The 23,305-nt window shown below is 41.1% G+C and overlaps 2 protein-coding genes across 2 annotated transcripts in view; both read right to left on the minus strand.

The window, feature by feature from the left end:
• Positions 1-6,795: 6,795 nt before the first annotated feature.
• Positions 6,796-23,058, minus strand: LOC122561645 (mucin-2-like). The gene is made up of 10 exons (XM_043713598.1): positions 22,880-23,058; positions 20,502-20,715; positions 18,507-18,685; positions 15,841-15,910; positions 15,564-15,670; positions 15,406-15,437; positions 10,946-11,056; positions 8,910-8,961; positions 7,889-7,994; positions 6,796-7,193 (listed from the first exon to the last, which is right to left on the minus strand). Exons 1-10 carry the CDS (start codon positions 23,007-23,009, stop codon positions 7,025-7,027), a joined length of 1,170 nt encoding a protein of 389 aa, XP_043569533.1. The 5' UTR covers positions 23,010-23,058; the 3' UTR covers positions 6,796-7,024.
• LOC122561447 (mucin-19-like) overlaps positions 23,044-23,305 on the minus strand; it is a 75,398-nt gene continuing 75,136 nt past the window's right edge. Inside the window, exon 47 of the mRNA XM_043713190.1 lies at positions 23,044-23,063. Coding sequence (XP_043569125.1) covers positions 23,044-23,063 — 20 coding nt within the window. The remainder of the gene's footprint in view (positions 23,064-23,305) is intronic.

Genomic DNA, 23,305 nt, shown 5'->3' on the forward strand with positions numbered 1-23,305 from the left:
ATGTATTTGGAAAGGCAAGGACTGATTCAGGATAGTCAACATGGCTTTGTGCATAGGAAATCATGTGTCACAAACTTGATTGAGTTTTTTGAAGAAGTAACAAAGAAGATTGATGAGGGCAGAGCAGTAGATGTGATCTATATGGACTTCAGTAAGGCGTTCAACAAGGTTCCCCATGGGAGACTGATTAGCAAGGTTAATCTCATGGAATACAGGGAGAACTAGCCATTTGGATACAGAACTGGCTCAAAGGTAGAAAACAGAATGTGGTAGTGGAGGGTTGTTTTTCAGACTGGAGGCCTGTGACCAGTGGAGTGCCACAAGGATCGGTGCTGAGCCATCTACTTTTTGTCATTTACATAAATGATTTGGATGCGAGCATAAGAGGTGCAGTTAGTAAGCTTGCAGATGACACCAAAATTGGAGATGTACTGGACAGCGAAGAGGGTTAACTCAGATTTCAATAGGATCTGGACCAGATGGGCCAATGGGCTGAGAAGTGGCAGATGGAGTTTAATTCAGATAAATGTGAGGTGATGCATTTTGGGAAAGCAAATCTTAGCAGGACTTTTACACTTAATGGTAAGGTCCTAGGGGAATGTTGCTGAGGAAAGAGGCCAGTTTCATAGCTCCTTGAAAGTGGAGTAGCAGGTAGATAGGATAGTGAAGAAGGCGTTTGGTATGCTTTCCTTTATTGGTCAGAGTATTGAGTACAGGCGTTGGAGGTCATGTTGTGACTATACAGGATATTGGTTAGGCCAGTGTTGGAATATTGCGTGCAATTCTGGTCTCCTTCCTATCGGAAAGATGTTGTGAAACTTGAAAGTGTTCAATAAAGATTTACAAGGATGTTGCCAGGGTTGGAGGGTCTGAGCTTCGGGGAGAGGCTGAACATGCTGGGGCTATTTTCCCTGGAGCATCAGAGGTTGAGGGGTGACCTTATAGAGGTTTACAAAATTATGAGGGATGGATAGGATGAATTGGCAAAGTCTTTTCCCTGGGGTCGGGGAGTCCAGAACTAGAGGGCATAGTTTTAGGGTGACAGGGGAAAGATATAAAAGAGACCTAAGGGGCAACTTTTTCACACAGAGGATGGTACGTGTATGGAATGAGGTGCCAGAGGATGTGGTGGAGGCTGGTACAATTGCAACATTTAAGAGGCATTTGGATGGGTATATGAATAGGAAAGGTTTGGAGAGATATGGGCCGGATGCTGGCAGGTGGGACTAGATTGGGTTGGGATATCTGGTCGGCATGGACGGGTTGGACCGCAGGATCTGTTTCCATGCTGTACATCTCTATGACTCTATGACTCTAAATGGTACCTGTTCTAAATCTCGATAATATTGTACTGAAACTCAATATTTAGGATATTTCCTGGAAGTGACCAATGGCATCAGTACATGTTCTTCGCTTTGATTACATTGGCAAACAAAATATTTAAAAATCAATGTCCAATGACTGTTTTTAGTGAAAAATGGAAATCAAATTAAAAATACATCCTGACTGATTGCGTGAAACATGGCATAGGAGGATGTAAGAAACCTATTTCTGTGAAAATGGTTGGTGTATTTGCCCAGTGGGTGAGTTTAAAGATGTATTTCACAACAATCAAAAGGCTTAACAAGGAGTTAGTCGTTTCTTTATTTGAGGATTGACTCATTTGCTGTAGGTGGTTAAGTATTGATCTGCCTGGGGTGTATAAATCCTGGAATGAATGGGAGTGGTGACAGCTAACTTTCTTGTCTGACTCCCTTGCCAGTGGCACTGTCTTAACTTCACGTAAACCCATCACACCATTGGCATGTTTGTAAAATCTTTGAAAGAGCCATATTCAGTAATGTGTATGTTCAAATCACACTTAGGGATCTCCATAGCTCTGCAGGCTGGACGGAATCAAAGGCCTCTCTATATCAATTCCTTGATAGTTACTTTTTATCACTCTTCTCATGTGTTTTTAGATTAGATTACATTACAGTGTGGAAACAGGCCCTTCGGCCCAACAAGTCCACACCGACCCGCTGAAGCGAACCCACCCATACCCCTACATTTACCCCTTACCTAACACTAGGGGCAATTGAGTACGGCCAATTCACCTGACCCTGCACATCTTTGGACTGTGGGAGGAAACCGGAGCACCCGGAGGAAACCCACGCAGACACGGGGAGAACGTGCAAACTCCACACAGTCAGTCGCCTGAGGCGGGAAGTGAACCCGGGTCTCTGGTGCTGTGAGGCGCTGTGTTACACAGGAATGGCCTCTGATGTCCTCTCACTGTAGTGAATCACACCTGATCCTTGAATATTTTTGGTTAAGGTATGATGGCCTTTCTCTGATCTCTGAATCTCATACTATCGACATCCAGTGAGTTACCATTGACCAGAAACTGAACTGAACCATCCAGAAAAATACTGTGGCTACAAGAGCAGGTCAAAGACTAGATAAGTATCTCACCTCTTGACTCCTCAAAGCTTTCCAATCATCCTCAAATCACAGGTTGTGGAATATTCACCAATTGCCTGAATGGGTACTGTTGCCAAAGCACTCAAGACGATTGGCACCAACCTGAATGAAGGAACACATTTTATCGGCATTACATCCAAAACCTTCAATAGTCTTTGTTTTCATTGTCAATATTCTTTGGCAGTGGTGCATAGTGCACACAAAATCTGCTATTGATAGTGAATATACTGTAGTAACATGTAGTGACAACACCTTCCAAACATACTACGCCCATCATCTAAATGGAAAAGGTCAGCAGATGCATCACAAGCTTCAAGTCTCACAGAATTCTGACTTGGAACTTGATAAATGTTCTTTTGCTGTCACAGGGACGAAATTCTGAAATTCCCTTCTGAGCGGCTTCTCAATCAGTGCTGCCCATTCCACAACCTGGACTGGTTTCATGATTCCTTTGCTTTCCAACCTCCTGATATTTGCCTCTACCTTTGCCCGTAATACAAGCGGCTCTGGGCGGGCCTTGCAAAATTGTGTATTTGTTTCCTGGCCAACACATAAAATGGCCTTGACTCCATTAATAGTCCTGAGACCTTCCTGAGAAACTTTAAGGTATTTAATTAGGACTTCAATCAGGCAGCTATTCGCTGATCAAAAATGTTCTGGCAATCAAGGAGAATCTTCCTCAACCAATTTGACCCCATCAAGCTTGGATCCAATCCTTTCCTTTTACTACAATCAGTGGTAACTGAACCAGCTACTTCTTGAGAGTGGAACTGAAGTTGTACCCTTAATCTGTAAAGGCTCCCCAGTATAAATTGTGCAAACCTAAGGGTTGGAATCCAGAGGGAATTTTGTTTAAGGCTGGTTCGGTGATTATGGAAATGATGTTGACCTCTATTAGAACTAGGTGACCATTTAGCCAGATATTTTATTTTGATTGGTTCTAATTTGGACGTTGCGAGGCAATTTAACCATTTGACCCACACAACCAGACGTGGGTGGACTTTCCATGGTGTGCACTCTCCTGGATGAGTTCTCTTACACGGTTAAAGACCAGGGGGACTCTTTTTGCTGTTGTGATTCCACGCAACAACTCTAATGGTTTGCCAGCCTGGATCCTGAAGAAAATGTTAACCTTTTAGCTGAGGGTTGGTTTTGTTTTGGGGTTTTACTGTGGGCTGTCCTAGAGTTCCTCCATAATTGCCTTCACTCCCGTAATGTTCCCCAAACTCATTTGGACCGACAAGGGTTTCCACTTCCATTGGAATACCCTGCAATTCATATGCTTCACTTGCCATATTACCCAATGGTGAAGCCAGCTGCAGTGCCTGTTTGAAGTCCGTTGGGCCTCAGTTAGTAGGCTCTTTTGTATGGTTGCATCATCTCCTTAAGGATAAGATGAAAGTCACGTGCCTTTGCCAGTTGTTTTAACCCTGTCAAAAATCCTGATCTGGATTTCCCTCGGTTTTGAACTGCTGAGTCGGTTTCTACTACAAACCGACAGACTCCCACAGCTACCTGGACTACACCTCCTCCCATCCTGCCCCCTGTAAAAACGCCATCCCATTCTCCCAATTCCTTCGACTCCGCCGCATCTGATCCCAGGAGGACCAGTTCCAAAAACGCACAACCCAGATGGCCTCCTTCTTCAAGGACCGCAATTTCCCCCCCGACATGGTCGACGATGCCCTCCACCGCATCTCTCCCACTTCCCGCTCCTCCGCCCTTGAACCCCGCCCCTCCAACCGCCACCAGGACAAAACCCCACTGGTCCTCACCTACCACCCCACCAATCTCCATCTACAGCGCATCATCCGCCGTCACTTCCGCCACCTCCAAACAGACCCCAGCACCAAGGATATATTTCCCTCCCCTCCCCTACCAGCCTTCCGTACAGACCACTCCCTCCGCCACTCCCTTGTCAGATCTACACCCCCCACCGACCCAACCTCCACTCCCGGCACCTTCCCTTGCAACCACAGGAGGTGCAACACTTGCGCCCACACCTCCCCCCTCACTCCTCTCCAAGGCCCCAAAGGAAACTTCCATATCCGCCACAGATTCACCTGCACCTCCACCCACATCATCTACTGCATCCGCTGCAGCCGGTGTGGCCTCCTCTATATTGGGGAGACAGGCCGCCTACTTGCGGAGCGATTCAGAGAGCACCTCTGGGCCACCCGGACGAACCAACCCAACCAACCTGTGGCACAGCATTTCAACTCCCCCTCCCACTCCACCGAGGATATGCAGGTCATTGGACTCATCCACCGCCAAACCACAACAACCCGACGGTCGGAGGAGGAGCATCTTATCTTCCGACTGGGAACCCTCCAACCGCAGGGGATGAACTTGGACTCCACAGTTTCTCCATCCCCCCTCCCCCCACCTTGTCTCAGCCGGATCCCTCCAGCCCGGCACCGCCCTCCTGACCTGCAGTCTTCTTCTTGACCTCTCCGCCCCCACTGTTCCCTGGATGCTGCCTGACCTGCTGCGCTTTTCCAGCAACACATTTCCAACTGCTGAGTAAAACCAACCTCAGAAGTACAGGAGAGTTGAGGTCTTAATATTCCTTAACCAAATCACAACTCTTTGAAAGGTTTACTTGGGGAAAGTTAAGCTCCCAAAAATTGAAAAAGCTGCAGGTCCACAAACCATCAGGAAAGTTACTCAATGCTTTTCATTTGCTCCAATATCATTTAACTGAAAAAGATAATACGTTCTTTCTGTATACTAGGCCTTCAATGGCAAGACAGAATGAGTCAAGTTTCCCAAATAATGGCTTGATGCCAGAAATGCTTGTCCCAACTTAAAGATGACTGCTGTGAGTAAATATCTCAAGGGGTATGCTTTTCGCTTCCGAAATAGCCTCACAGGATCACAGAGTAACCCTTTATTTACACATGGGAAGTACTTGACACTGATCCTACTCCCTCAGAGTCAGCTCTCAGAGTGAACAGAACCTCTGACACTCCGGTTAATTTGTTTTTCTTCTTTTTTTTTATCAAAACATTCCTGTTTATTTATTTATTTTTCTTTTTTTTAATTAACCCCCACACTACCACCTAAGTGCGGTAGTGCTTATTATATCCCCAGCACCCATAGTGTGTGTGTGCAGGGGTGAGACACAGTGAAAGACACAAAATGCACGAATCTTTATTCAAATTCCACCACCAGGAAGATAGGAAAACACCCGGGTGGCCAGTGATATCACTGCCCTTCACATCAAAGGGCAGTGCTGCGTGATCAAAACAGTGAAGGAGAGGGTAGGGACTAAATCAAAATAGAGTTGGAGGGAGAAATGATGCACTCCACTCCCTGCGGCGCCCACCTCTCCCTGAACAACTCCAGGGTGTTGGTCGACACCGCGTGCTCCTTCTCCAAGGACACCCGGGCTCTAACGTAACCGCGGAAGAGGGGCAGGCAGTCGGCCCTAACGACCCCCTCCACGGGATACTCCTGTTTATTTTTTTTATTTTTTTATTTTTTTTTCCTCTTTTTTTTTAAGTTCTATTAACCCCCACACTACCACCTAAGTCCGGTAGTGCTTACTTTATCCCCAGCACCCATGGTGTGTGTGTGCACAGGTGTGAGACACAGTGAAAGACACAAAGTGCACGAATCTTTATTCAATTTCCACCACCAGGAAGATAGGAAAACACCCAGGTGGCCAGTGACAAATAATGCCCTTCACATCAAAGGGCAGTGCTGTGTGATCAAAACAGTGAGGGGGAGGGTAGGGACTAAATCAAAATAGAGTTGGAGGGAGAAATGATGCACTCCACTCCCTGCGGCGCCCACCTCTCCCTGAACAACTCCAGGGTTTTGGTCGACACCGCGTGCTCCTTCTCCAAAGACACCCGGGCTCTAACGTAACCACGGAAGACACTCCTGTTTATATCTGTCAGTCAGGACTTTCTGATTGCACAAGGTTAACAGCCTAAATCAGAGAAGTCAAATTCTATGAGGTCTGCCTGACTGACCTCATTACAGCAATTGCACTGGAAATCTGAAATAATTTGCAACAATTATGTATAGGTTATATTAATCTGTTACTAATGCCAGATAGGTCAGACAGATGGTTCTCAATGTTCAGTACTTGTGTTATGTATCAGAATTGGCGGAACTTCAAGCTTATTTTGACATAACTTGCCAAATCCATTACCAAATTAGTTATAAATCTGCCAACATAAATAGGAGTGCAGAGAAAGTGAATTTAAATTGTAAGCAACTTATGTGTTTCGCATATTTATAATAATGGAACAAATATGACAACATACAAATTGCAATGTTAAATTCATATGGAACAAAACTTTATTGATTTTATTTTGCCATTAAATGAGTGAAAGGTTTGCAACAGATAAATGACATGTTATGAAGAGACTACATTCCCACAGTTTAAAAGAAGCATTTGGGAGTAATGTTACAACATTATCTTATCACCACCAAGTAGTACCAATCAAGCAGAATACATAAAGAAAATGAATCTTCGAGTTTAGAATTTAGTGTCTAATTTAAGCATTAATTGAAATATGTTCAGCTGGTTAGCTATGTGTGCGCAACATTAATATGCTGTGTTTCCACAGGATTTGCACTGGCATGAGTTCACATAAATATATGAATATGAAGTCGTGTTTCCATTGGAGCATTGCAACATCGCTGTTCTTGTCTCATATTGATTTTCATAGCAGCAAGAACACTGTCGTTCCATGCCATTCACTTTGGGATTGAACCTGAATAATAACAAGGTCACAATTACGTCAAGTTATTCAATCAAGTTAACCTGTTACCTTATTCAATTACATATTTTATTCACAAAGCTACAGCATCATGATGGCGTCAAGCTATTTATCCTGTATAAAATTCATGAAAATATGAGCAAATAATAAGGGTGTCACAGTGGCTCTGTGGTTAGCATTGCGGCCTCACAGCGCCAGGGACCTGGGTTCAATTCCAGCATCGGGCAACTGTGTGGAGTTTGCATGTTCTCTCTGCGTCTGTGTGGGTTTCCTCCGGGTGCTATGGTTTCCTCCCACAATCTAAAGATGTGCAGGTTAGGTGAATTGGTCAAGCTAAATTGCCCATAATGTTCAGGGATGTGTAGGTGAGGTGCATTATTCAGGGATAAATATAGGGTAAGGAAATGAGTCTGGGTGGATTACTCTTCGAAAGATTGGTGTGCACTTGTCCTAATAGCCTGTTTCCATATTGTAGGGATTCTATGAAAATGCAGGAATGGAATGACTGTTGGAGCATGCTGTCTATTATATAAGTCAACAAAGAGATAGTGTACAAGTCCAAACTATTTATTGCCTCTTTACTACAACAGTGTTATTGACCTGCTGTATATATCAAGCTTATTTTGAATTTTTGTTTGATTCATTATTCTGTTTAAAATATACAAAAAAAGTTAAATCAAATTACTTACATGGCAAATGAGTCACAATATCCATCACATACTTGCACCACAACATTTGTTGAACAGTTATCCTTCGTGAAAGTGAGCTGTTTGTTTTTTACAGCACAGACTTTTACTGTAGGTGTTGGGAGGAATCATCAGAACATTATTTTCAGTTGCATTATACATAACTGGTACAGATAGTTCAATTGGATTTAAGAGGCTTTTTTTTCATTTGAAGAACTAAACCTTTTAAGTAAGAGACACCAGCAGATGAAAGTTTTATTAGGTTTTCCTCAGACACAAAACAAGCTCAGACCATCATCTTTAAAAGAAATGATTGAACACGAATAAATCTGTTGATTGATATAGATAGGCAATTCAATTTCCACACCATTGGTTTTGGAATGGGAATCTTGCTGAAAAAGCCAAGAACTAAATTGCACCATGGAAATTGTGGTTTAGCTTTCCCACTGGATCTGTGCAGAGGTCAAAATGGCAGCTGGGCAGGAGTTCTGCCAGGTGAAATGTGATGTTGGCTCTCCTGTGATCCATAACATCAGTTCGTTAGCTTAATGTAATTGAAAAAGTTGTACAATCACAACTCCAGTGCTGGGAGGTCAAAATGCTTTGCGAAACTGCATTGAATTGTCGATGTATTTTTGTGCTGCTTCAATACTTTGTCAATCTGGTATTGGAGCAGTTACTTCAGCATCTGACCCATCGGTCAGAAGAAAAGCCAAAGCACAGATCTCACAATTTCAAAATCAGGTTAAAGCCTGTCAGTCACACACACCTATTTCAATAAGTGTTGATATAGAAAGAAGAGAATATGCTGTCTTCCAAAGTAACCTGAGCAAACTCAAAAGTAGTTCATAGTCATATTAAATACCTTTGAAATAAAGTAACTTTTGTCAAGTGGGTGATTCATAACAGGTACGGAGGATGAAATTCAAAGCCCCAGTACTTGTTAAGTAAGTTGTTTAATAAATTAATGCAAGAAAGAATAAGCTGCTGAAGTAGTCAACAGTACACAAAATGAAATGCTTACCTTCCTGCAAACAGGTGTAGCAGCAGTGATAGCTATCCCATATTTTGTTAGCCTGAACACAAAGAAAATATTAAATTGTCCTTATTGAATAATATACATTGTTTCACAGTTTATATTAGTGTTGAATGTGGCAGATGCACAAACTATATAGATGTTACACGCAATTCAAACATGCATACAGCCCAAAGACAATGATGCAAAGGTTCTTTATTTCACTGGCATTGGGGCATCACCAACTGGAAAAAAATTAACAAGAAACAAGGAACACTGTATACATGGAATGACCATGTGGGTTACATTGAGCTGACGAATCCCTTTGTCTGCCTTCTCTCCCTTTCCATCAGTTCTCTCTCCATTGACAATACTCTTTATTTTCAAATGAGAGTACATTCTCCTGCTGCAACTTCCCTTCCTCATTGTCTCCTTTGCTTGGTGGAGATCTGAAAAGATTACGCAGCTCCCCTGCTCAGTGCCCTCAGTCACCATTGCTGCCAGCTGCTTGAGGTCCCATTTTATAGAAAATGCAGATTATGATTAATAAGTTTTAATTATATTTTCTTAAGTGTCCCTAGAATTAATGACCATTTATTCTCAAAGCACATTCGCTTTTGAAGGCAAATGCAAGAATATTTGTTTCAAGTATATTAATAAATACTCATAGAAAAGATATGGGAACAGTGTGGACAGTTATGTTTAGATTTGTTTGTCTATGTGAAGGGTAAGTGCTGTCATGGACTGCTACAGGAGAAAATGAGCCACATAGTGGTGTAACTGCAATGCAATTTAAGTCAGTCCCTGTCATTTGAATTTGCAGTCAGATATGTCATGCTTGATAATTAACATAAGTTATAATTGCATTTTATAACTCGTTTTCAGTTTTATCTTTGCTTCAAACAACTCATTATTGATCTTTTGTCTAATGATTTTTTATATGCATTTTAGGTGAGTGTTGCACAAAGATAGATTTTTTTTTGTCAGAGTCAGCAGTGAAGATAATCAGTGACAGGTAAGAATTGTGGCAGAAAACTCTGTCTCTTCATTCCTTTTTATGTATATGAACCTCAGAACTGCATTGTACTACTACAACATATAAATTTGATGAATATTGCAGATTTTTATAGTCTTGTGAACATGATATCCAGAATTAAGATGACAGAAATCAACCCACTTAAATTACAGAGAGAAGGCTGTTATTCTCTCTGAATGACATTAGCTTACCACAAGATTCATCTGGGCCAAAATGGCAGATCCAAATGCACATTAAAATCCTATTTATTCCGTCTGTCTCGAAAACAATTCAAATTCCACCTTCTTATTATCCATTATTATGTCCAATTTTTGTTTCCTATTTGGAGTTTCACCTCTCAGATAAGATTGTTAATTGTTTTCAATTTGATCAAAATTAAAGACAGTTTTGTACTGTGGACCCCAAACACATGAACAATAGCCATAAGCTTGGCCAATTGTATTTTGAGTAAAAACTTGCAGCAAACAAAAGAAGCATTTCTCACACCTGTCTAGTCTAACTAAAACCCTGGTTACTGAGATGAAGGAACAGTTTAATGATTTATTGTAGCATTCCAATCTTAAATGGATATTTCTTCACCGTGCCACCTAATCCTCACTTAATACTAAAAGTGAGTTCTAAAAGTTCCCTTAATGGTGGTAGAAAGTTTTCTCCTCTAATTTTGGGTTATTTCTCTTTTTAGTGCTCTTTGAGCTTGACATCCAATGGTCAATGCCTCTCACACATCAGATTTATAGAAAAACAAATCACAAATTCTGTATTATAACACATCATTGTCAGAAATCACATGATACCAAGGTATTGTGCAGCACATTTATTTGAAATCACTAGCTTTCAGAGCGCTGCCCCTTCATCAGGTGCTTTGAAAGCTTGTAATTTCAAATAAACCCATAGCCTGGTGTTTTGTGATTTCTGACCTTGTCTGCCCCAGTCCAACACTGGCACCTCCATATCATAACACATCATGGCAAACAAAAGTTACTAAAATCATGTACAGGTTTGTACTGACCTCGTCACAGGTTGGACGAGACGAACATGTTATTTGCAACTTTGTTACCACACCTTTTGAACATTGGTATTGGATACATGTATCATTGGGATGAGACCAACTTTCACCTTCCTGGAAAAGGAAAACAGAGAAATGTTGTTATAAAAATAAGGTTAAAACTAAGAAGTTAGGAAACCCTTGCAAGTGGTTCAGATGTTTGTGGTGGCAAATAGTTAAGTCATGGGCATCTGGGCAGTCCATCATGACAATTCCCTCAATGGCACAGGATTGGACTGACATAATCAGTTAAGATTCGTATCTATGATTTCTTTGAGCAATTCCTGCCAGGCTGTACCATGTGTTGAACACCCTGAAACAACTTAATTTCAGTGCTATAATGAACAGGCTAAGGAGGCACTGAATGAGGTTTTAAAATTCATTCATAGTATGTTGGTGGCACTGGCTGGCTCAGCATTTATTGCCCATACCTAATTGCCCAGTGGACGGGTCAGATTCAACCACATTGCTATGGGTCTGGAGTCACATCTAGCCAGAGCAGGTAACAAAGGAAGATTTCCTTCCTTAAAGGGCATTAATAAACCAGAAAGGTCATCATAACAATTGAGAATGGTTGCATTCCAGTCATCTGTTTAATTTTTATTCAATTCAAATTTTGCTGCCTGAAATTGTGGGATTTGAACACAACCTCAGAATATTAGCCTGGTGTCCTAGATTTTTCATTCAGTAGCATGACACCACTTGTATGCCACTATGTATAGGTAAAGTTGTCATGGTCTTACCACACCATAGGGCAGTTCTCTCAGTGGAGAGAATTAGGTGACTGATGGTGAGTTTAACCTGAGGGTCACCACAGCTCAAGTGAGGGGAGAGGTAAAGATGGAGCATCCTTCATGATAACCTAATTGGAGCAGGAATTGAACCCATGCTATTGGCATTATTTTGCAGCACAAGCCAACCTTTGTCTAGCTGAATTGCTGGCTTGACTATTATACAGAGTTTTGTTCTTTATACGTGAATTGAGCAGTGAGTAGTAATACAACATATGACTGATACCATACTACTGTCAAAAAGTGAGAATCTTCCTCCAGTGGATTCCCAATGTGTTTAATCCCAGTTGATTCATAATCCTCTTTTCTTGGGCTAATATCACAAACCAGAAATTCATCTAGCAAGGTTCTCAATCTGTGACTAATCTAAATTGAAAGGATTTACACGATGACAACTGGAGTTCAAAATATGGATACTGAACAATCGTTCAAAGCATCAACAAGTCTATTCTTCAATAATGCTGGGATAACCTTTCACCATTATGATGACTTCCTTTATAGTGAACATTAATGAAAGCAAAGGCAATCTTTAGATCAATTACTAATGATTTAAAAATAAAGTAGTTTGATGCAATATGGAATGATGTTGGAAAACATTGAAAGAAAGCATGAATGTGAGAAACCTTTGTATTAGGGACTAACGTTAAGAGTAATCAGACATATTTCATAAAAATATAGTTGGAGATCAATATATCCTGGAATCAGATTGGGAGTTGATTGCTAAGTAAAAACAATGACTGCAGATGCTGGAAACCAGAGTCTAGATTACAATGATGCTGGAAAAGCACAGCGGTTCAGAGAGCATCTGAGGAGCAGGAAAATCGATGTTTCGGGCAAAAGCCCTTCATCAGGAATACAGGCAGAGACCCTTCTTGCCCGAAACGTCGATTTTCCTGCTCCTCAGATGCTGCCTGAACTGCTGTGCTTTTCCAGCACCATTATAATCTAGACAGTTGATTGCGAAGTTAAATTGTTCTGCTACAGTTTACATCTTTGAAAAAGGTAACAGTACAAGAAAGGAGAAATAAAATATAAATGGTTTTACTAATTAGGTGGGTGAAGACTGTTTCTGTTGGCAGGAGGTCAGTACACAGGGGGGACAGGTTTAAAGTGAGTGATAACAGAACAAAGAAGTAGTGAAGGAAATTATTTTACACAATAAATCCACATAACCTGAAAAGCCTAACTTCAAAGTGTACAGCTATCTGATTCCATTTAAAAAGAGAATGGAATATATATTTTAAGAAATAAAATTTTGCAAGGTCGATAAGAAAAGAGCAGAGAAATTGAAATAATTTTATAGTACTTTCAAAGAGAGAGCCCAGCATTAAGGAGTTTAATGGCCTTCTTCAGTGCTGTAAGATTCTAAATCAAATGGTACAACTGGAACAGCTCAGTTTCATCATGGACTTACATTTATTATTTTCAGTTAAAGCTTTTGGCTGAGTGTGATTCATGATGCCAAGTCTGCAAGAGTGACTGGCTTGGAATGACTTTTCTCAAGCAATAATCGCTTTTTCACCTCATTATTTGTGCATTCATGGCTCCACATCCCCTTCTTGTGAAATTGTGTGACAAGAGAACTGGCAATGCCTGCAATTGCTCCTGGCATTCATGCCATGGGTGTCATACATAAAACTCAGTTTCCCATCACTGCCACTGACCCTGTGGTGCTCGATTATTATATGAAGACATGGGTCAATAGGAAAGCTCACTCCCCGTTTTACAGACAGGGAGCTGGAGAGGTGGTGAATGGGGTAGTGGAGAGGAAGGCTGTCCTTATTCCTGTTACACCAGCAGAGGCAACATCTCTAAATCCAGCCAGCCTAGACCCAGATGGCAGCCTGGGTCAGTGTTGTGTCCTGGATTATTAGAATGCTTGGAAATGAAGAAAGAAATTTGATGATTCTCTATGTTCCACAATGTTAAGTGCCACTATCTCCTCTCCGCCATTACCACTCATCGGGCCACCATGTAATTAAACCCTGGCACTGCATGCTTAGCTCACTAAGTCTCATGGATTGTACTTCTCTGTATGGCTTGTGTGATGTTCACTAATGGCACTCACAGCTAACCCTTTCAAACTATATTCCCTTATTGCCCTTTCTATATATCCACTGGTTACATCCCACAACCTCTCCTGCCTCACCATTAACTGGTCTTGCACTGATTTACATCATACTCAATCATTCCCTGTGCCTAATTAGGGACATAAAATGGCCCACTTGCTAGCTCTACCGCACCCTGACTGACTCGACCTGTAGTCCTTGAACTGGTCGTACTTGATCTGCAGGGCTGACCAAAGGCCTAATCTCCAACTCTGAGAGCATGGATGCCCAACCTCTTAGGGATCAAGTGCCTAACTGGCAATGGCTCAACCTCTGGACTGGAATTGGACAAGTCCCTTGACTGCCTATGGCAGTTATCTCTGACTATAGGCTCCTTGAGCTGAAAATGTGTTGCTGGAAAAGCGCAGCAGGTCAGGCAGCATCCAGAGAACAGGAGAATCGACGTTTCGGGCATAAGCCCTTCTTCCTGAAGAAGGGCTTATGCCCGAAACGTCGATTCTCCTGTTCCCTGGATGCTGCCTGACCTGCTGCGCTTTTCCAGCAACACATTTTCAGCTCTGATCTCCAGCATCTGCAGACCTCACTTTCTCCTATAGGCTCCTTGAGACCACTTAGTGCAACTTCACATTGACTTTCACATGTGATCATTTGCTTGGTGCACATACAGTGTATCTGCAATGTGAGGTGTTAGCAATTGGCATAGCATATGCCACACAGTGCTCCCACTGTGACAAACTGCCTGTATCTCCCTCCTGGCTGAAAAGGAATGCAAGTCACAGAGCCCGGCAGTCTCCAAGTAAGCAGAAACGTGAATGAGTGCTGAGAAACATAGGATACATCCTGTTTAGATGCGTGAGGTGTACGTGTGTCCCTGGATGTAAAGCAATCTGGCAGAATCATGACAATTTCAACTTTGGAGCTCAGTGACAATTATGTCTTGAAGGTTTGAAGTGGTGTGAGAGTTGGACTGAGATCAGGCACTGTAACATGGAAGCTGATGTTCATGGAGCCTGCAGAGAAACTGTGGTGAAGTCTGAAACAAGCATCTGGTGAGCTGCAGCCACCAGATTGTGACTCTGATTGGCACATTAGGAACTTGTGCCATTTAGTTTCTCAGGGAAGGAGAGGAGAGTTGGACGTAGTGAATAAATGAGATGAATTGCAGATTTAACAAGATGCAAATCCATGGAAGTAAGGCAACTGCAACATTCTGAAATTGCCAGGAAATTTTGGAAATGTTTTCTAGACATTGAGGTTCTGAATTTTTAATTTTTGACCATTTTGCCAATTTTCTTGCCACTGCCTTCACGACTCCAGGTAGGAGACATTCCACTCCATCGTACCTTCAGATAACATGCTCTAATATAGGTATTTAAAAATATATTATGGCCAAAAGATAATGACATCTATGAAAGTGATTAAAGAGATTGCAGTTCAATGAATTGCAATTACCTTATTTTTTAAAAAAGTGAAATTTTATCTTGATGCTACACATTGTTTTAGTGCCAGAAAAGTTTACTTGAAAAAATTAGAAACTTGGAAACAATAAAGAGGAGACACTCACATCTCTTGTGTTTCCTGCATCATCTTTGCATTCTGTGGAAAAAGCAGTGTCATGTTGTTAAATGAGTGCCACCTTTGCCAGAGATAAAAAAAAGTGCTTGTTGTATTGATATGTTAGTTATAATGTATGAGTATTTGTACATTTTCATAGTTACTCACTCTGACATGAAGGAACACATTGGGTTCCATCCTCAGACAACATCAAACCAAATGCACAAAAGCAGCCTTCAACTCTCTCATCAAATTTCTCCCCAGATATCATCTCACTGAAAATAAACATTGTAGTTATTGGTCATATTTAATCAATGCTACAGTAATGAAAGGCATAGTAATTTTTAAAAACTTTAATCAAAACTACGGTTTCAAAATATGGACATTTGTGATGATAAGTTATGATACAAATTTGGATAATTCAGAATACATGACAAATACCTACCCATCTTTACAGTAGTTATGATTATAAACAGCACAGGCTTTATATGTGAAACCCACTGGACAGCTGTAGGCTTAAAATAAAACGTTAGAAATAAGTTAGACAGGGACATTCAAAATATTGATGTTATTAAGATTATCAAAAGCTGTAAGTGTTTGGAATAAAATCATGCATAATTGTTCCCAAATGAAATACAACTTGTGTTTAACTGAGAACAAGTTTTAATCATTCGTGAATACTCTAAAAGAAACATAAGCATTTTGATAAAAGGAATAGATTTTTTATCTGAATAATTCCTTGTTCAATCTTTTACTTCTTTCACAAGCTTTAATACATTTTAACTTGAGCTGGAGGTCTCCAATGAGTATATAAAGCACTTAGCACTGAACAGCTGTGAGTCACTAATGAACAGCAGATCTCTTGAAGTCAGGGTCCCTGTTCCTGGGGTGCTCAAGGTGGGGAAACACCTCAATAATGGTGCAAGCAGGTGTCTTATACCTAGCTCCTGTGTAAAATGCACAATGTGTTTACATGGGGCTTGCATAGGCTGTAACAGATCAAACCTCTGCTCAAAACTACACTGGAACTTCTCCAGCCAGCAGTCCATGGGATGCAATCTTCCATCAAAGGAGATTACATGCTTCAAACCAAAAGGCTGTTAAAATCCTGTCAACTCTCAGTAATTCTGATGTTTAATTGACCCAGTTCATTCCGATTATCCTGACCCTCCACAATTTACTTGCTCAGGGATTAACATGGAGCAGTATGATTTTCCTGGGCCTTCCAAAGGCTGCCTAGAAGCCCTGCTGGAGACTGTTTGTCATGCAATCTCACAGTGCCTGATTAAGGAAATCTGGGATTGGGAAGACGGGGTTCCTGAAAGCCATGCTCGCACCATTATGTCCAAGCCTGCTGTCCTCTTCTGTCTCATGATCTCTCTCTACAACCCTCATTACATCCTCAGTCAATTTTGGCTTGGGGGTTCTTCACTGAGCATTGGCTGTGCATTTCCAGCAATGGAAATGATGCTAACTGATGCTAACCTTGATGCTAACTGCAATGAGAAGTGAGGGAAAGGCAGTTCTTGACTTGTGGATACTCTATCCTCAACATCCTGGATCCCAGGGCCAGTCAGACAGCACCAGCTAAGTGTCTGTTATGCATATAATTCTGTTGGGCCTCCCCCATGTAACTGAAGAGTATTCTCCACAGTTCTCCAACCAGTGGTCAAAGCACCTAGCAGGCTTATTAATCTTTCCCCCAGGTTTCTTATGTTGCACAAATTGACCACTGCCTCATGTCCACAACTACAACAGACCTCCTCTGCAAACCCCCTCCCCCTCCCAGGGTTGTCAGGTGCTCCAATGGACTTTACTGTGGACTACTCCTTCAGACTTTCTAACATGCTAGCTGCTGATTCCATTTGCTTGGTGTATGACTGTGCCAAATGCCATTGCACGGATAGTAGGCAAAGGGCAATTGTCAGAGCAAGGAAGCAGCCTTGGCAAACAGCCGAGTCCCCACTCAGGACTGGTGAAGGTCTGTCCCTGTGTGGTTACTGGACCCCATGCAGCCATGCAATGCTGTTTGCTGGTGCGCTCTGCTGGCCAAGTCTATCCTAGGCACCAAAAGAGAAAATGCTGGAAAATCTCAGCAGGTCTGGCAGCATCTGTAAGGAAAGAAAAGAGCTGATGTTTCGAGTCTAACTGACCCTTTGTCAAAGCAGCTTTGACAAATGTAAATAATGCAATGATCCTGATACCAAAATGTTTCTTGGCCGATTCTACCACAGCTTATGTCTCTTAGACCCCCAGGTGATGCTACCACAGCCCATGTCTCTTAGACTCAAAACATCAGCTATTTTCTCTCCTTACAGATGCTGCCAGACCTGCTGAGATTTTCCATCATTTTCACTCTTAGTTTCAGTTTCTAGCATCTGCAGTAATTTGCTTTAATTTTAGCTTCTGTCCTAGGCACACTGCCAGGGCATTCGATAGATGCTAGAATAGCGGCAATGGCTCCCTCAAAGTCAAGTGCTGCTGCCCATGGTAGAAGGGTATGTTTGGTTGGTTCTTGTGGATCATGGCCTCCCCTGTAGTGTGTGTGGGCAAGAGGGGGACATTGAGAAGAGGCAGCTAGCTGAACCATATAAGAACCCACTCTGGATTCCATGTCGGGTTTTTCAGACTGCTAACTTGTTCAGTGAGTTCTCTAGGATCTTTGCTAGAATATTAATGCAGCATGTTTTGCTGTTCACAGGGATTTTAACAAATGTAAATAATTGACAGTTGCCAACTAACTGCTAAATGGAGAAAATCCAGCCATGGTGCTTGTGGAAAGTGTAAAAGGTGGAATGCAATGATTCTGATACCAAAATGTTTCTTGGCCGATTCTACCACAGCTAATGTCTCTTAGACCCCCAGGCGATGCTACCACAGCCCATGTCTCTTAGACCCCCAGGCGATGCTACCACAGCCCATGTCTCTTAGACCCCCAGGCGATGCTACCACAGCCCATGTCTCTTAGACCCCCAGGTGATGCTACCACAGCCCATGTCTCTTAGACCCCCAGGTGATTCTACCACAGCCCATGTCTCTTAGACCCAGGCGATGCTACCACATACTTAATTTAAAGTGTCAACAATCATTCCATAGTTTCATAGCACTTACGGCATAATCCATTTGTCGAGGCTCTCCAGTCAGTACATGCCCCAGCTGCAGTACATATCATGGCAGCAGCTTCCAAAGAAGAACATTCCAACTCTGTAGAATTCACTGCACAGTGGTCATTCTGACACACCTTAATGTACTTTGTAAGATCTTGCATTTTGTTGCAATTTCTGAATGATCTGTAGAATAGGAATATAAAACCATTTCAATGCTGGTAACATGACAAAAGCCAAAATGATCTCTCACCTAAGAAAGCTCCAGAGTTTTATTATAACCAGCAAGTTGTCCTCCAATGGAATAGCATCTAAAATTGCTTCCTGTGTTATTGTACCTAAAAGGATTGTATCTGAAAGGATTAATGCCTGTGTTCGAGGAAGGAAGAGAAGAATCTTGGACAGCTATATAAGTTTACAATTACTTTTAGACACATCAATGTACACTGATTTCTAAAGTTTATTTTCAAATAATTTTTATAAATTGTTTGATATTTATATTCAAAGTATTAGTCAATGACATTTTAAGATAATTATCAAGGGAATGTCTGAAATAACACAGTGAACGTATCATACAAGCAGTTGAATAAGGCACACTGTTCATGTCTGTTCAAAATATCAAGGTTGTTCCAAAAAATGTGTAGCAATATAATTATCCAGGTTTTGACACCACTAATTCGCAGAATGTTCCAACTTTCTGTTTCAAATTCCCCTGACACGTGCATAGCTTAATAAAACCTGAAACTACAATATGATAAAGCTACCACAGTTATATTATTCTTATTAACATCAAAATGATACTATCCAAAATGAATAGAAATGCATTTTAAGTTGGTGCGCATCAATGACACTCCTCTTCCACCTTGAGTGCATCATCATGAGAAACATTGGATGCCTTTCCCAAATGGATGGAAACAGCAAACAAGTTAAAAAGGAAAGAAATAGCTAACACCCTTGAAGATGTATTTGCAAGGAAGCATTCAGAAATGGGCAAGTCATTTCTATGCCATTCCAAAATGGAGCTGGTTAAAAAGTGGATAACTAGCTCTCACAATGGAATTCTTTCACATTTTCTGATTGGATAGATCCAATTATAAAACCTATACAATACAATCTAAAACACTTGGATGAGAAAAAAAAGTTTTGACTAGACTTTTTGCAAAGAGATAAAGTAGTCCCCGCTGAGGCAGAAGACCTAGGGAGCAAATTGGCGGTGGGACTCTGCGTCAGTGACAGGACAGTTTGAGGCAAACATAGCCATTGGTGTGACAGGAGGAAGAAGCAGAGGCTGCCTGCATGGCAAGACAGACTTGACAGAGTACTAAGCATAGAACTTCCAGCAACTAGTGGCCAGTGGGGTTAGTGCACCTCCCTTAACTGTGCTGCAAGCCAAGTTGTCCAGTTGACCCTCTTACATGAGCGATAGAGGAGTTATAGTGGAGATTCCCCTTTCCTGGAATTGGTGAGGACTGCAGGTACTCGCAAGTCACAGTTAAGAAAATGTGGAACCGGAAAAGGTACAGCGGGTGAAGCAGCATCAGAAAAGCAGGAGAGTCAGGCAGGTTTCAGGCAGGACCCTTTGTCAGGATTCAAGGGATCCTATCAGAGATCTGGTGGGAGAACATTTGAATTTATCGGAGTTTTTCTACATGATGTCTTGCCATCACACGCCAGGAGGTAAAATGCCAGCAGCGTTGGGCGATAAAGATGGCATAATTGACAAATAAATTCTTTAACTGGACGCTTGCAATTTGGCCATTAGGTTGCAGTGAAACACAAGTTCCTGCCTTTGGTAGTATCAGACAGGCTCACCTCCCAATACTTTCAGCAAAACTGTTAACAGTTAGTTCAGAACATTTTCAGAAAACTAGTAAAAAAAACCTTATGCTAGTTATCTCTTGTAGGTTATGTAAAACATAAATTTAAAATTGAAATCTGTGAATTGAATAAGGAATCAATTTGGTCACTTATTTTCAATGAAATGACACAAAAAAGTACATACTGTCCAGATATAATATCACACACTGTATTCTCATATGCGCATGTTGGGGGTGTAGGAGGGGCTTCACACGACATATCTGTAGGAGCTGCTGCACAATATGCCTTATTAGGATTGTCAACTTTCCAGTCAAGTGCAGTTTTGTGACAGCAGTCAAGAGATTCTAAATTTCCATTCCTTCTTGTACATTCATCATTAATATCTTTGGAACAAGAACCTGTGAAGCGGAAATATTTTGCATTAATAAACATATTATTTTGCTCTATTAGCACAAAATTCATGTTTTAAACACAAATTACAATGATAAAACTTTAAAGTCTAACCTCCATATGTTCAAGAACTTAAGTATGTGTTTTTTGCAATGACACAAGAAAGATTTAGAAAATAACTGGAAGCTGACAAGTGGTTTAATAGCATGAAAATTCCAAATTTATTAACTTTTATCCAATGTGTTTAATTAATATAATTAATGAACTATAGATAACATTTATCATTCCTTAAGGTGTACAAATATGTCCCTTGCCTAGTACAGGACCTGATGAGAAAATCCAAAGCATGTTATGTTACTTAAATCAAAGCAAAGTACCATAAATGCTAGAGATCTGATTTAGAGCCAAAAGAGAAACATAACAGGTTGCAGAGAGAGACAGATGTGGAAAGGGAAATAGGCTAACATCCAACATAATTTTTTTTGGAAATAATAATTTTCTATTGTCCCACGTGTTCTCTAAACTGCAATCCATTAAATGAATACCATAATTCTTGCAGCTTCTTGATATAAGGTGATCCCCAGTCTTCCTTTTCTGTCCACAGTCCTTGAAACATTGTTGCCTCCTCGGTATATTGTCATCATTTTTGGAACTTGTCATTGGAATCCTCCAATCAAGTTTCATGCGCCACCACATGACCAAAAACACTTCAAACCAAAACCACAAATGACATCTTATGTGACTGTGCTGGAGATAAACAATCCCTTCTTTATCTGCTGCCTTTGACATAGTTAACTACACCATTCTCCTCCAGCACTTCTCCCCTACTGTTCAGCTCAGTGAGATTGCTACTCTTGTCGATGCACAAGAACCAGGTATCATGTGTGATGGTTTGTCTTCCCAATCACTCATCATTATCCTAATGTTCTCCTCAAATCTACCTTGGCCATCTTGACAACCTCATTGAAAGGACAATGACAGCTTGCAACAATATGCGAACAACATGAGCTCCACGTCACTATCGCCTCTCTCAACTGCTCTGCTCAATTATCAAACTGCTTATTGAACATTCAGTACTGGAGCTACTCTCTCCAATCCTCTGGGCCCACAGTCTGAGATTAAACAATTGCAATATTTAAAAGGCATTTGGATGGGTATATGAATAGGAAGTGTTTGGTGGGTGCTGACAGGTGAGACTAGATTGGGTTGAGATATCTGGTTGGCATGGGTGAGTTGGACTGAAGGATCTGTTTCCATATTGTACATCTCTATGACTCTATGACACCAGTTTTCAGTCTGGGTGTTGTGCATGACCCTGTGGTGAATGGCTGACCATGTATTCTCATCCTTACAAAGGTCCCCTATTTCCAACTCCATGACGTTACCTGACCTTATCCTGTCTCTGCTGATCTGCTGCTGAACCCTTACTTATGCCTCTGGAATCTCTTGACCTGATTTCTTACTGCACTCCAAGTTGGTTTCCCATGATCAAGTTTCCATTACTTGAGGTTAATTAAACGTCTAGTGCCACTGTCCTGTGGCAGCTCCTGTACAACAGTAATCCCTGTGTTTACTGACTAAGACTTCCAATAATGCATCATCCTCCAGTGAAAAGTTTCGATTTTGTTTATGAACCCACCCACAATAATTGTAAGCTGTCCTGGATTCGAAGGCCTCCAAAATATTTGTGCTTATTCAAATTTGACCCCTTGATAATCTGCGAGCCATTGCTGGCCTTGGCTTCAGCAATTATTTCCCCATACACATCTCCATCTCTCTTTTTTCCTATAAACTATCTGATAAACAACCATAATAAATCAAACAACTCTGAATACTAGAGACTTGAAACAAGCCGAAGTAGAAAATACTGGAAAAAAACTCACTTGGTCTGGGACCAGCTATAGAGAAAAGACAAAATTAGTGCTTTGAGTCCAGTGACCAAAGTCTGCCAGATCTCTGAATTTCTCCAGCAATTCCTATTTTTGTTTATTCTTGTAAGAACGGCTACTTTGGTCAAGTCTTTCAGTCATTCAACTTAATATCTCTCTATGAGGATTGGTGCTACACTGTGTTTTGTAATGCTGAGGTGAAATGCCTTGAAATGTCATAGAACTTCAAAGACTTAATATAAAGATAAGTTGTCACTGTTGTAACGGTAACACATAAACATACCACATTGTCCTTCGGTATTATCTAAGAAATACTGTTCTGGCACTGTAATCTTGAAGGTGGTATTGGAACCAACAATTGTGGTTCGAATAGCATGAATATTAATAGCTATTTTGATGCCATGTTTTATCATGCTAAGTCCATTTCCATAATATGGAACTTTCACTTCAGTACCATTGACAGATACCTGTAAGAGAATTGATGAGAAACCTATTAAAAAAAAATCATTTCATGACTCTGTTCTCAAGAAATGCGTTACCAGATTATGCAGTGGAAATGATAATAAGAAAATGTTGAAGGCTGGTGATCAATATTTCTGAAGAAAGTAGTGAGTAGAATTTTAACCTTGGAACCAATTTTATTCATTAAAGTTTGGTGCGAGTTCTAAACTCAGTTGTTAGAGCAAAAATAAAAAGGTTAAATTGAAAA

The sequence above is a fragment of the Chiloscyllium plagiosum genome, chromosome 23 (genome assembly GCF_004010195.1).
Source record: "Chiloscyllium plagiosum isolate BGI_BamShark_2017 chromosome 23, ASM401019v2, whole genome shotgun sequence".
NCBI lineage: Eukaryota > Metazoa > Chordata > Chondrichthyes > Orectolobiformes > Hemiscylliidae > Chiloscyllium > Chiloscyllium plagiosum.